This window comes from Hippopotamus amphibius, chromosome 12 (genome assembly GCF_030028045.1).
Source record: "Hippopotamus amphibius kiboko isolate mHipAmp2 chromosome 12, mHipAmp2.hap2, whole genome shotgun sequence".
Classification (NCBI taxonomy): domain Eukaryota; kingdom Metazoa; phylum Chordata; class Mammalia; order Artiodactyla; family Hippopotamidae; genus Hippopotamus; species Hippopotamus amphibius.
The window spans coordinates 22,175,784-22,189,588 of record NC_080197.1 but is presented as its reverse complement, the minus strand read 5'-3'; the positions used below and the strand labels follow the sequence as shown (position 1 = coordinate 22,189,588).

The following is a 13,805-nucleotide window of genomic DNA, read 5'->3' as shown; positions in this document are numbered from 1 at the left end:
GTGTTAAGCAGAAGATGGATTTTCCCAGGGAAAATGTTTTCTCTTTCACATTCTGACTAATAATAATAGCTTACAATATTGATCTCCTTCTGTGTGGCAGGCACTGTGCTAAGCTCCTTACTTCTGCTGTGTCTTTGATCCTCAAAACAACTCAAGGAGGCAAATGAGATCCCCATTGCACAGAGAGGGAGACCTGGACTTAGACAGGTTACGTCCTTGATCAAGGTCAACCAGCCAGTGTGTGGCCAAGCTAGGGTGTGGCTGTCTCACCACGATCACAGAACCTTGCTCAATTCTAGGCCCATGAGACCTCAAGCCTCTTGACATGTCACCCATGCTCTAAATCCCTGAGATGGAGCCAGCCCAGCTGGGTCTCTGTCCCTGATAGCCTGTGCGACCTTGTCACCTGATCACATCCAGAGAACAGTTTCCCTGTCCAGCTGAGCGACTGGGCATTTTACCTTTCCCCAAGCACTTGTCTTGGTTGGGTTTGGGAGAGTAGAGAGAACACAAGACTTTCCAGGGCCCGTCATGCTGGAGCGAGGCTTCCTCCGGGGTCACAGGGACTTGCCCCTGCCCCTTTAAGAATGAAAATTTGAGCCCAGGAGTGGGGCACCCAGAAGAGGAGCTGTTTTGACCGGGGCTGGTCACAGGCTTGGGAAGGCTCCCATTTCCCTGTTGGGTCCCCTCTTCCATGTCGCTTTCAGGGGCTGGAGCAGCAGGAGGAGAAGCTGGGCGCAGCCTGGGAGAGGATGCTTGTTTTGGTTCCGGATTGAGCTGGACTATAGTCTCTGAGTTTCCCAGAGGTCCCTGTGTCTGGGAGGCAGCTGGCTCTTCTGCGACACCTGTCCCGAGGCCAACGGCACAACGCAGTGGGTTTATAAGAAGGCTGAGGTAGGGCTCTTGGGGCTGGTGTTCTGAGTCTTGGGTGGGGACTTTATGATTAACCTTTCTCCTCAAGCCCCAAATGCAGCGTTTCTCCCCTGAGCTTGCTGGCTTCTCACAAGTCCATTTATCCAAGGAAGGCCCCCCATTGGCCGCTGAGAGAGGCAGCACCCTTTGAGAGAAAGGGATTTCCTTAGTTCCAGCTAGCTCCTCCAGTGCCCCGAAAGGACACCCACTGGATGTCTCCACCTGCGTACTGGGACACCCTCCTCTGCTCTCTTGGGAAAAGTCCAGGAGAGCTACATAATCTCCCTCCAAGTCCCGGCTGGCCACATTGTCCATCCTGAAGGCCATCTCCCCAGGCCCAGCTTGCCCCACCTTGATGAGTCCTGGGTACTTGTTCCCATGTGTCCTGCCCCTGTCCTTAGCCAAACTCCGGGCAAGCAGCACCTGGCTGCCTGGGGACCTGGCCTGGTGCAGCTCTCGAGGGCTGCTCAAATCCAGTGCCTCTAATTGAAGGGACCCCCAGGCTGGGGAAAGGACATTTACTGCTTGGGGTCTGTCATCCACAAACTCTGGGCTTGTTATCTTGGTCCAGGGCATAGGGATAATCCCATCTTCTGAAGCTACCAGGCAGTTGTGTAGGCGACTGCCCTCAAAGTCACTGTTGATGGCCTCCAGCCATGCTTGGGTGAAAAGTATAGGGTAGGATGACTGAAGAACAGGCTTCGTGTTCACTGTGCGGAGGTCCACAGAGAGGCACTTGATCGTGATGCAGACAGACTGCTCCTCCCGGGGCTCAACTTGGAGGTAGAAGTCACCTGGGCGCAATAAGAGGGGATTGAGGGGTGCCAGGTGGACCACAACCTCATCCCGCAGGCACAGCGGCCAGCCCTCGTGCAGGAAGAGGTGGTGTGAGTAGGGCGCCTGCAAAGAGAAGGGGATGGCATCAGAGAACCTGGGCCTGAAAGTCCCGCCTGTGGGTTTGCTTCCTTCCCTCTCCCAGAAGGAACCTTGAACACGTCGGGGACTCAGGGGAGGCAAGAAAGTTGCCTAGGACACAGCATCCAAGGAGGCCCCACTCTCAGCATCCTTCAAGTCACACAGCCCTGAGAGGGAGGCCTTCTTAAGTGTTGTGCTTTCTATGCCTCTTGCTCACCCTAGTCCTGGCCCTGACCTTGAAAATACTTGCTAGCTTACTGGGCCAAGGGAGAAAAGCTCTGAGTGCCAGGCACCAGTTAGCAAGTGCCTTTCCCACAAAGATTGTCCAGCTGGCTCCCTTCTCCTCTCCATCTATCAAAACTTCTCTCAGCCCAGCTCTAGTTGAACCCTCCACTTTAGGACCAGGGAGACGTGGCTTCCAAGATCTGAATTGCTAATTTGTGAAAATGACTTAACTTCTTTGAGCCTCAATTTCCCTATTTGTAAATAGGAATAATGATACATAGTGGTATTATTGGGTGGTATGAGGAATGAGATTATAAAAACATATGTTTTTTAAAAAGCCAATGCAATACATAACATATAATAAGTAGATGTTGAATAAACATTAATTCCCTCTCCCTTTGACAATATTTACCTTTAGAAAAGTTGTAGGATTTTCAATTTTTAAAAAAGGTTACTTACTGCCATTATTCCATTCTCTAATTTGTAAATAGAGAGATTACAGAATTAAGTAGAAACACCACTAAGTGAGAAGTTAGGAAATTTGACCCTGCCACGAACTTGCTGGATGGCCCTGAAAAATCATTCCACTCTTCCGGGTCTGTTTGTCAGACCCAGAATATTTATCCTTTTGTTTATTATTTATTTATTTCCCATTAGCATGGCTATTGGGGCTAAAAACTATTAAAAACATTTTTTTAAACAGAAGGTGCCAGCAATTTTCTATACAGTTGGACACCGTAAGTCATCCCTCGGCCGTCCTCTCCGAGCGGCTGTCAGGGCTGTGCGGGCCCAGTGTTCAACAGTGACACCATGTGGCAACAACAGAAACAACAGCTCCACCAAACTGACAACAGGTCTTTCTCTACCTGACTTTTGGAAAGAGTCTGATCTGATTCCTGCATATTGAATAAATCCCGGATAATCTCATATAATTTGGATATGTATATAGGAGACCTCCAGAGAGTGACTCTAAACTTCCTGTTAACTAAGCAGGTGTTTCCTGGAATTATTAACTCGGGAGATAATGTGATCTGACCATACTTGTACGTGCCGCATTGATAAATCTGTTCGTGTCAGTTACACTGCAGATCCGGCTGTCTCTAAGAAGCTTCATATCCATAAACCCCACGAGTCTGTGTTATTCCACCCTTGTCACATAGCCCTCTGCTGTTTACAACATCCTTTCCCTCACCTTCTCAGTGAATGAGATGAAACAGCCCAGCAGTATTTTGCAAATAGCAAAGCACCATAAAAATGACTGTTAATGATCATCTTATTTGATTCACAGTAACTCAGTGGTGCAGGAAGTCCAGGAATTATTATTCTCACTTTACAGATGAGGAAACTGAGGCTGAAGAATTGCCTCATAGCCACACAGCTGAAAAGCAGCAAAAGCAGGACTTGTGCCTAGACTTTCACATTTGAGGTTGGCTGCATCTGTCCCCAGTCTCTCTAGACTTCATTGATGGTGGCTGTCTTTCTGGATGCTGGTGGTTATAAAAGCAGACTTTGAGGCTGGCATGTTCTTATTTCGGAGGGAGAAAGGAGACAGTGGGAAAATAACAGCCAGCAGTTACTGAGCAATTACTTTATGCCAAGCTCTGTGCTAAGCTGTGTGCATCATCTCAGCGAGGTACATACATCCTGTGTTATTAACATTCTCGCGTCCCACATGACGAAATTGAAGCTCAGAGAGGTGACATAGATCCCCCAACTTCATGGTGACGGAGGTTGGATTTGAACCTGGGGCACCTGACCCCTGAGGGCATACATTAATCCCAAGCTACTACCCTCTGCTCTGAGGTGACACGAAGTCACCTATAATTACAAGTAAAGTTGCCTATAACTGAAAATAAAGAAATCGAAATGTTGTGACCCTTGTCCCTGGAAGAAATGGGGAAAGGGACAGTGCAAATGCAATTTTAATGGCCAAATAAAGGAAGCAGGCAGTTGTCAGGGAGAAGAAATAAGGATGGGGAGGATACGGCTTAAATAATGTCAACGTGGATATGTGGAAATTGGCTGCAATGTTTCAACGAGACCCTTCCTTCTCCTACAAGAACAGCGAACACGTATGGAGCTATTTCTTTGCGCCAGGCACTGTGCTAAGCACCTTAAAAGATTGATCTATTTCCTTCTAGTTCCATCCATCTCTAATTCTGGCTCTTAAGCCTGAACTTTCAGCTGCTACATTCAATTTCTTTCTATCCCTGAAATAAGGCTCTGCTTATTTGTGCTCCCGAAGTGCCAGTTCCCTGACAGGCATGAGCAGCTCGGGAAAGGCTAGGAGGACCAAAGATGCTCTTAGTGATTCTTCAGGCTGGACCAGTAGGGGTGGGCACTGAGTCACAGAAGGGCAGGCCAGAGTCAGCAACTCTGTGAAGGGTGCAGGGAAGTTCCAGCAGTGGGCATCTGAGGCTTTGGTCTCCAAAGGCCTCTCCCCACCCTTTTCTTAAAACAGTCTCCACCCTCTGAGCACAGAGGTGGGCAGATGACTCAAGTCCAGCCAGTCCTGGTCCCCCATTCCTCTAGCCGCAGTGATTGGTTTAGGAATGGACACAGACCCAAGCCTGGCCAATCCTGGTCCCCCATTCCTCTTGCCACAGTGATAGTTCCAAACATTGACACAAGACCCAAGCCTGGCCAATCAAGAGCCTTCCTTGTGATTTTCTATCTGCAACCGATGGGAAGGAGTTCACGTTCCTCTCCAGGGTAGGATTTTGACCCGAATGCTGCCTGGGCTCCAGCCTTGAGGAAACACCTAGCCTGTAAGAATGATTCTGGCAAGCAGTAGAAGCAGAGACAAGAGACAGAAAGAGTCCTCAAGGGGTTTGATCAGTGGATCAACCCGGGCCTGGGTCCAGATCACCCTGTCCTGATCTGAGTAAGTATCTGTCATTTGCAGCCAGTGAGTCCTGAGTAAAACACTTTTCTTTCCACTTTGCCTCAGGAGAGGCCTCCCTGAGATCGGGGTTTGAAGGAGTCTCCAGGGAAGAAAGCGAAAGTCCTGGTGCCACAAGGGCTCCAGGGAAGGTCTGGGACATTCTCTACTATTTCCACTGAAGCTGCCCCACTTCAGCTAAGACAGCCAGACGATGCCCACAGTGCCAGTTCCTAGGGGCCAGAGAACCCACAAGGATGGCCTTCCTACCTGTTAGTCAAAGTGCAAACATGACTGACTCCTACATGTCAGAGGGTAAAGGGCCCAGTGACCTTCCTATTTATTTGTGGGGCTGAAGTCTTTTTTGGAGCAAACAATGATACCTGAAAACCATCCCAGGTCCTCAGTTCCTGCTCTTCAACAATCACATACCAGCCCATTTCTTCTCTGCTCACCTCTAGCCCCTAGCCTTCTGGGAGAGCTTGTCCCCTGGTCCCACGTCCCTTCCAACTTACACAGGCTGCTTCACGCACTTGTTCACACAGGCGCTTGGCAGGGATCAGGAAATCCAGGAGGAAGCTCAGTCCATCGCCCCTGAAATCAGAATCCAGGAGACGGAACACCTGACCCAGGACGGTGGGTGCCGTGGCCTCAAAAGGGGGATAGAGGCCTGCCAGGGCATGCTGGATGGCTGTGTCCAGGGATGGGGGGTCCTGTAGGGGACAGGAGGAGAGGAGGAAAAGTGATAGTAGCAATAAAAATAAGGGTAGTGGCCACATCCCATGACCTGCCTGGTCCCACATGACTAAGGCCCCTGCTAACTCTGACCTTCTCTGCTACCCCCTCCTACTCGCACACCTCCTCCAGCCACACTGGCCTTCTTCAAACATTCCAGGCACAATCCCACCTCAGGGCCTTTGCACTGGCTGTTCCCTCTACCTAGAACACTTCTATCCTTGAGACAGCCTCATTTCCTCACCTCCTGCAGATCTTTGCTCAAATGTCATCTGCTGATCCATGGTGGAGTAGAGGAAAGGGGGAAGGTATCCAGGTCAGGGCCAGAGGGAAAGGGGAGGTCAGCATCCCCAAATCTCAGCACCTGGCTGACCTGCAGACCCGCAGTTTGAAGCTGAGCCACCAACAAAGCCCAGCCTAAGTGAGACAAGCCCCAGTCCACATGCCAACTCTGAGCGATAATAACTGACTGCTGTTTTATACCATTCAGTTGGGGTGGTTTGTTATACAGCAATAACTAACTGATACAAGTTGATATAATTGATATGAGCTCCATATTCCTCTATCTAGGATGCCTCCTCTACATGTTAATGGGGCACAGACTGTCAACACATAAATCTAACTCAATACCCTCCTAAGCCTACTCCTCTCCCCACATCCCTACCTTAGTGATTGCCCACCCCACCGCATCCAGTCAGATTCCTAAATCAGAAATCTGCTCTTCATCCTATCCCCTCCTCCTGCCTCCCCTGCCCACATGCAACCCTCAGCTACATCCTATTCAGTCTTCTCACCTCCAACAGCTCACCAATCCACTCCCTCTGCTCTGTTCCCCTGCCCACCCTGATCCAGGCTCCCATCACCAATTCCACTGAACCATCTTCTCATTGGTTTCCCATCTCTAGTCTCCCTCCCCACCAGCATTTCACCACCAGGACCCCAGGGTGATCTTTCTCAAAGGCAAACCTGGCCTTGCCAGGCTCCTGCTCAAAACCCACTCAAAGCTTCACCACTGCCTTTAGAAAGCATCCAGCCTTGCCTCCAGCCTCACTGCTTTCCCCGGGCTTCTGCCACAAGGACACGCGCATTCTCTCCCTCACCTCCAGGCCTTCGCACATGCTGTTCCTTCTTCCGGGGATGGCTTCCGCTTCCATTCCTACCTGGCTAACTCCTTCTCGTTCTGCAAGATCTAGGTCAGCCCTCGTCTCTTCCAGGAGACCTTCTCTGACCTCCCACTCCCACCCCAGCTGGGTCGGGTGCCCCTTTTCTGGGCTTCCATGGTGAATCCCACACTGATTTTTGTCTCCCTCAGTGGACCCCGGGCTCCCTAAGGACAGGAGTGGTAACCAGAAGAATGTCCCTCCCCCAAAATGCCCACATCCTAATCCCTGGAATCTGTGACTATGTCCCCTTCCGTGGCAAAGAGGAACTAAGGTTGCAGATGGAATAAGAGTTGCTAATCAGCTGGCCTTAAAGTAGGGATATGTCAATTATATCTTAATAAAAGTTCCTTAAAAAAATAAAAGCATCAACAAAGAATGCAATTCAGTGGGAAAAAAAAAGTAGGGATATTATTCTGGATTATCCAAGTGAGCCCAATCCGATCACAAGGGTCCTCAAAAGTGGAAGACAACGTAGAAGGGGCGAGAGTCAGAAGGAAAGGTGACTGTGGAAGCAGCAACAGAGAGAGGCGATGCTGCTGGCTTAGAAAACAGAGGCAGAGCCAAAGAATGTGGGCGGCTCCTAGAAGCTGGGAAAGACCAACAGATTCTCGCTGAGAGTCTCCAGAAAAGAATGCAGCCCATCAACACCTTGATTTGAGCCCAGCGAGGCCCACATTGGATGGCTGATCTATAAGAGCCGCAAGATAACACATTTATGTTGCTGTGAGTTACTACATTTGTGGTCATTTATTTTAGCAGCAATGGAAACTAACAATGCTAACTAAACTAGCAATGGGAACTAACTAATAGAGCGGCGCGGCTCCTGTCCCTCTAGGGTTTTTAGTGCCTGGCACAATGTAGGTGCTCAGTAAACATGGAAGGATGAATACAGTGTCCCTCTCTGAATCACACCTTTTCCACCCGTATAACAGGCAAGTGGGGAAAGGCCAGAGGTTCCCAATCAGGTATGGTAACAGGATCCATGGGTGGTGATTTTCCACTCTTAAGAAGCCTGATGAAAGCCATTCTGGTTGCCCCAGACTGGCTACAAGCTCTGAGTCCATTGCTGAAGGATGTAAAGGAAGATGAGAATAAACAAGAACCCAACATAAAGGGAGCTTATTTAAGACAGAAAAATCACTTTTATAAATGAGGCCCCTGGAGACAGGGAAATAAAATAGAGACTTGGAGGAGGAGGAAGAGAGCATGTCTCCATTCCAGAAAGATCCCAATGCCAGGAGGCTGCAAAATAGGGGACATTCATCCAGGGCAGCTAGACAAATGTGTGGCCCCAGCACCCACACGGAGCTGAGCACAAGGTAGGCCCTCCACTGCTATCTGTAGAATGAATGTATGAAGCAGGGAATGAATGAATGTCTTCAGCCCCCATTCTGAAGGAAAGAGAGTCCTGGCACTGTCATCAGTAAGCTCAGAGGGGACACACACACACACACACACACAAATGTGCAAGCTCAGGAGGGGCTATTTTCACAATGAAGTGTGGGTGGGGGTTCAATTTGGCAGAAGAGGGAAAGGCTCATCTGGCCTGGTGACCTCTTCCAATGGCCCCCTCCCTCCGAGCAAGGCCAAACCCCAGCAATTTCCAATACCACCTCCCCTCTCCGACCATGTAATACTGAGGACAGCGGTAGGAACAGGCAGTGGGGGGACCCCATTTGACACGGGTGAATACACAGACACACTAAGTCAGTTAGGCCAATACCCCTCCCCTGCCACATCCCTCCTTTCTCTTAGGTTCTACTTTACTGTGCTGCCTTGAGTGAGCACTTTCCCTCTCTGGGCCTCTCTCCTCGTGTGCACATGGAGCTGGGCTAGCTGTGTTTTGATTTGAAACCTAATCATTCACTGTCACCTTCACGAATGTTAGCATATCCGAATATCTTTTGTACTATTATCACTTACTGTTTTTCCTCAGATCCACTCACTTTTTAAAATGTACATAATTGCATTTTAAATGGAGACTCTATGTCACCATACTGGTTATGAGAATGTGGTCAGACTGTCCAAGTTCAAATTCTGGTTCTGCCACTTACTGGTCATGTGCCCCGGCAAGTTACTTCACTCTCTCTGTCTTAATTTCCTCAACTTTAAACCTGGAGACTAGGACCTCCCTGGTGGTCCAGTTGTTAAGACTTTGCGCTCCCAATGCAGGGGGCCCAGGTTCGATCCCTGGTCAGGGAACTAGATCCCGCATGCCACAACTAAGAGCTCTCATGCTGCAACTGAAAGACCCTTCATGCTGCAACTAGAGATCCCGCACATTGAAACTAAAGATCCTGCACATGGCAATGAAGATCCTGCATGCTGCAACTAAGACCCAGCATGGCCAAATAAATAAACAAAACAAAACAAAAAACCCTGGAGACTGTCATTGTTCCTGCCTTAAATGAGTGAGAGAATATACATAGATTCGCTGCACAGGACGAGCACTTAGTAGGTGCTCTTTAAACAGCCATCACTGCCATTTTTATAGTCAGATTATAGTTATTATTATATCGATATCACAGTTTAAATAGAAAAATCAGTATCAATTGGCCTCAACAGAATGTAACTCCAAAAATAAACCAGTGATGCATTGGGTGGTTTTTATATTATTTATTTAAATATATATTTATATTTTTAAAATTTCTTTAAATATATATTTTTATTTTTATTCATAAGTGTATTTATATGTATTATTATAATAGCTATTATATATCTTATGTAAGTATATATTTATATAAATAATTTAATATAGAACTATAAAATAATTACACATTTATTATATAAAATCTATTTTATATAATAAAACAGGTTCAATTTCTATTCTATCCAATAAAATAGGTGCAATTTCTATAAAAATAAACTATTTTAAAAAGAAAAAGTAATGGATAAACAACAAGGTCCTACTGTGTAGCACAGAGAACTATATTCAACATCCTGTCATAAACCATAAAGAAAAAGAATATTAAAAAAGTGGACATATGTATAACTGAATCACTCTGCTGTACAGCAGAAATTAACATAACGTAAATCAACACAACATTGTAAATCAACTACACTTCAATTAAAAAAATATTGAGGGCTTCCTAGGTGGCGCTAGTGGTTGAGAATCCACCTGCCAATGCAGGGGACACGGGTTTGATCCCTGCTCCAGGAAGATCCCACATGCCATGGAGCAACTAAGCCCGTGTGTCACAACTATTGAGCCTGTGCTTTAGAGCCCGTGAGCCACAACTATTGAGCCCACGTGCTGCAACTACTGAAGCCCATGCGCCTAGAGCCCGTGCTCCGCAACAAGAGAAGCCACGGCAATGAGGAGCCCGCACACCGCAACGAAGAGTAGCCCCCACTCACCGCAACTAAAAAGAAAGCCCGCGCACAGCAAAAAAAGACCCACCACAGACAATAAAATAATAAATAAATAAATTAATTAATTAATTAAAAATATTGAAAAGAAAATGAAAAGAAATACTGCCATTAAATTCTAGGGACATCTGGTGACCTCCTGAAAGTCAGGACATCTCTCTTTCTTCCAAAAGGAGATTGGCACACCCTAGAAAGGTGTTAAAGACATCTTTCCACCAAAGGGAGACTTTCTCCTGGGTCCTCAGAAGATTGGAGGAGAGTTTGAAAGAGACTGACTCTTACCATACGATTCCGTGTTATTTAGTTTTGGTCTGTGACCACCTGTGTCTCAACTGTGGTCTGCATTCCAACCTCTGGGAAACAATCATGTGCCTCAGTTTCCCCATCTGTAAATGGGGATTCTAGTTCCCATCCTGCCTTGCTCAGTTCTGGAGACAGAAGGAGATAACAGATGTAGGGAGTCTTAAGAAAAGTAAAGTTGCTGCTACTGCTGTTATTATTAATTGTTATTTATTTTTACTCATCCTGTCGGACAAAGCTCAAGGCTCAGCCTCTATGTGAAGACATCTGGCCCCTTCCCGAATCCACAAGGGTCATCCCCATAATAATAACAGTTTCCAGGCACCTGCTGTGCACCAGACCCTCTACTCACATTCTCTTGCTTGGCCACACAACCGTCCTAGGGGCAAAGTAGGAACATCCCATTTTGCAGGTAAAGAAACTAAGACTCTTTATCTGGCCCAAGATCACAGAGAAGGGGAAAAAGACAGAGGCAGGATCCAACCCACGTCTGGGTGGGTCAAGTCTACCCTCTGCCCCGTTCCTGGGTGTCTGCCTTGGGGGCAGCCATCCCAGCTGTCTGTCCAGCATTGTTTTGAATGGGGCCTAAAGACGATGTTTACTTCTCACAGACCAAGGCTCGCAGCCTGGGACGCCTTGGCTTTTGTACACTGGCTCAGCTGGCCGCACACTGTAACCATATAAGGGGCAGCCAGTAAAAAGGAAGAATGTTCCAAGTTAACGAGACTCCGAGCTCTTGGCCAGAGCATTCCCTGCTACAGGCCTGAACCCCAGGGGCTCATAAGCTGTCCAAGTATTGGGGGAAACACAGTGACCGGGCCCAGGCGGCTGCAGGGAGGAAAGCTGGCCACTCTCCACTCAAAATCAAACGGGCAGCCCAGCCTGGGACCACAGGAACCCAAACACCGTTGGCCAGACATGGGCCCCTCAAAATGATTTCCCTGAAACTTAATCGACTTGTTTCCATTCCTTCCCCATGAGCGCAGCCTGGCCGGGCCTTTAACTGTTCCTCAACAGGAGCTGAGGCAGGAGATGGCATGAAGCTGAGAAAGACGAGGATGTCACGGGCTAGAATCAGTTTGCAGCCTCCTGTCCCCTCCCCTGCGACCCAGGGCCAGAGATGGAGCCCACCAAGGGGGCTGGCGCCTCTGCAGTGCTCATAGACCCTCTGGACGGACCCAAGGAACCTTGTATGCTGCCAAAGGACACAGAAGAGTGTCTGTTCCCAGCCGTCCTGTCTGGGCGGGGAAGGAGCGGGGAGTCCAGGTGTTTGTAAATTTCTGATCAATGTCTTTGCCATGAGCCTCTATTATTATTGTAATCTTAAGTCTTACCTTTATCAAGTAAAATAAACAAGTATACAGTGCATAGGTTGATGCATCTTTACCTCTGTACGTACCCTTGGAACCACTACCCAGATAGACAGAGATTTCCACCACCGCAGAGAGAAGCCCCTCCCAGACTACTCCCCCACTCCAGCGGGAACTACTCTTCTGACCATTGGAATTTTTTTAGAGAAATTCCTATGCTGTGTGATCTCCACTGGGTAAAAATGTGTGTAAGCCAAGAGACCATGAAATAAAGTGTTAACTGCAGTTATCCCTGAGGGCTGTGAGGGGCAGGGGCCTTGTAAGTCACAGTTTTAATTTTCCTCATAGTTGCTGGATTTTCCAAACGTTCTGTTACCAGCCTGCAGAGCTTTTATAATTGGGGGTGGGGATATAAAAGTGCGACTGTGTGTGTGTGTGTAAGTCTGGTTCCCTTTTTAAATGGTCTCACCAGATGTTGTTAGTTGGGCCTTCTGAGAGGTGGGTTGAACTCTTCTTAAAGGTCCAGATTTATCCATTTACTCCAACAGGCAAAGATTTTAGCATTGCTTAGTATCAACACCTCCTAGCTTGGGAAGAGAGAGGACTGAGGAAAGCTGAGGTAGGCAGCATCCTAGGGCTACTACCTTCAACCCCTGCTCTCCTCCGTGGCAAAAATGCCTCAGGAAGGTGAGATTCCACCCTTCACTCATTTTGGCCTCAGTTTTCCCCATCTGTAAAATGGGGGCATTGGGCTTATCTGCCTCTAAGGGCCCTTCCAAGAGGGGCCTTTCTAGAATTCAAGGTACAATCAGCTTCAGGAGGGTTTGGAGCTGGGATGTGGTTCCCAGATGGGTTCAGTTAGGTGTTGATACTAAGTCATGCTAAAATATTTGCCTGTTGGTGAGAAAGTTTACAAAATCTGTCTCATCCATCTCCCTGCTCAGGTCTAGGGAGGGTCCAAACCAGCAGCCACAGGTGCAAATGCCTACAAGGGCCTGAGAGTTGACATGCAAGAGGGAATTGGTCTGAGTGTGAGAAAATAGCCCCTCTAGGCTCTTGGTGAGTAGCCCCTGACAGCTGGCCTCAGTGTCAAGGAAACAGCAGGGAGCAGTGGGGCCCGGGGTGCTCGCCGCATCTCATCAGCTCTGGCCAAGTGTTGCCTTCTCCCAGCATTGCCAGGTCTACTGATATTTTAGTAAAACCTCCCAATATTTTAAAGGTTAGCCAAACCAAACACATCTGTGAGCCAGATGCAGCCCAGTGGGTGTTAGGATGTGACCACCAGGCTCAACTATCTGGGACCCTCCTCTTGAACTTCTCCAGGTTGGCCAGTCTAAACCCAGCGTTCTGTTGCTCTGGCTGCCAGGAAGTTATTGCTGCCATTCAACTAAAGCTTCTCCTGCTTTAAATCCTTTTTAGTTTTGTGTGGGTGGAAGTATGAGTGAGAGTTGGCTCCTTAAAAAAACCTTTCAGAAACTGGAAAAACAACCCAGATGCAGTGAACTGAGAAGCAAGTGGGGGTTAGAAGACCCACGTTCAAGTCCAGCTTTGTTATGTATCATCTGTGTGACCTTGTGCAAGTCAGTTCACCTCTCTGGGCCTTAGTTTTGTGTTTGTCCCTTTCCCTCCTGTCCCTTTAGCCTCTGCCCTGGGGTTCACCATCTCCTGCCCAAACCACATAAGGATTATAACAATTGTAACCAGAGCAAGACTTCTGCGGCACGCCTCATGCTGAGAGCTTTTCATACATTCTTTTATTTCATCTTCCCCACAACTCTATGGGATGGGTATATTTATTCCCACTTTACAGATTAAGAAACTGAGCCCAAGTAAATGGTAGAGCTGGGGTATGACCCTGCCCACATAACTACCGGCACTTCTGTCTCTTCCTCAGGCTCCCTGCCACCAGGCCAGGCTCCCCTTTGGCCACCACGATGGCCTTTCTAACACACAGATCCAACTGTGACCCTCCGCTGCTCAACAGTCTTGAGTGGC

The 13,805-nt window shown here is 48.1% G+C and overlaps 1 protein-coding gene across 1 annotated transcript in view; it reads right to left on the bottom strand.

The window, feature by feature from the left end:
• Positions 1-6,822, bottom strand: part of KIAA1755 (KIAA1755 ortholog) — a 32,744-nt gene extending 25,922 nt beyond the window's left edge. The window contains exons 1-3 of the mRNA XM_057704047.1: positions 6,769-6,822; positions 5,449-5,646; positions 462-1,812 (exon numbers count right to left, since the gene is read on the bottom strand). Of these exons, the coding sequence (XP_057560030.1) occupies positions 462-1,812; positions 5,449-5,646; positions 6,769-6,822 (1,603 nt within the window). The remainder of the gene's footprint in view (positions 1-461; positions 1,813-5,448; positions 5,647-6,768) is intronic.
• Positions 6,823-13,805: the final 6,983 nt, after the last annotated feature.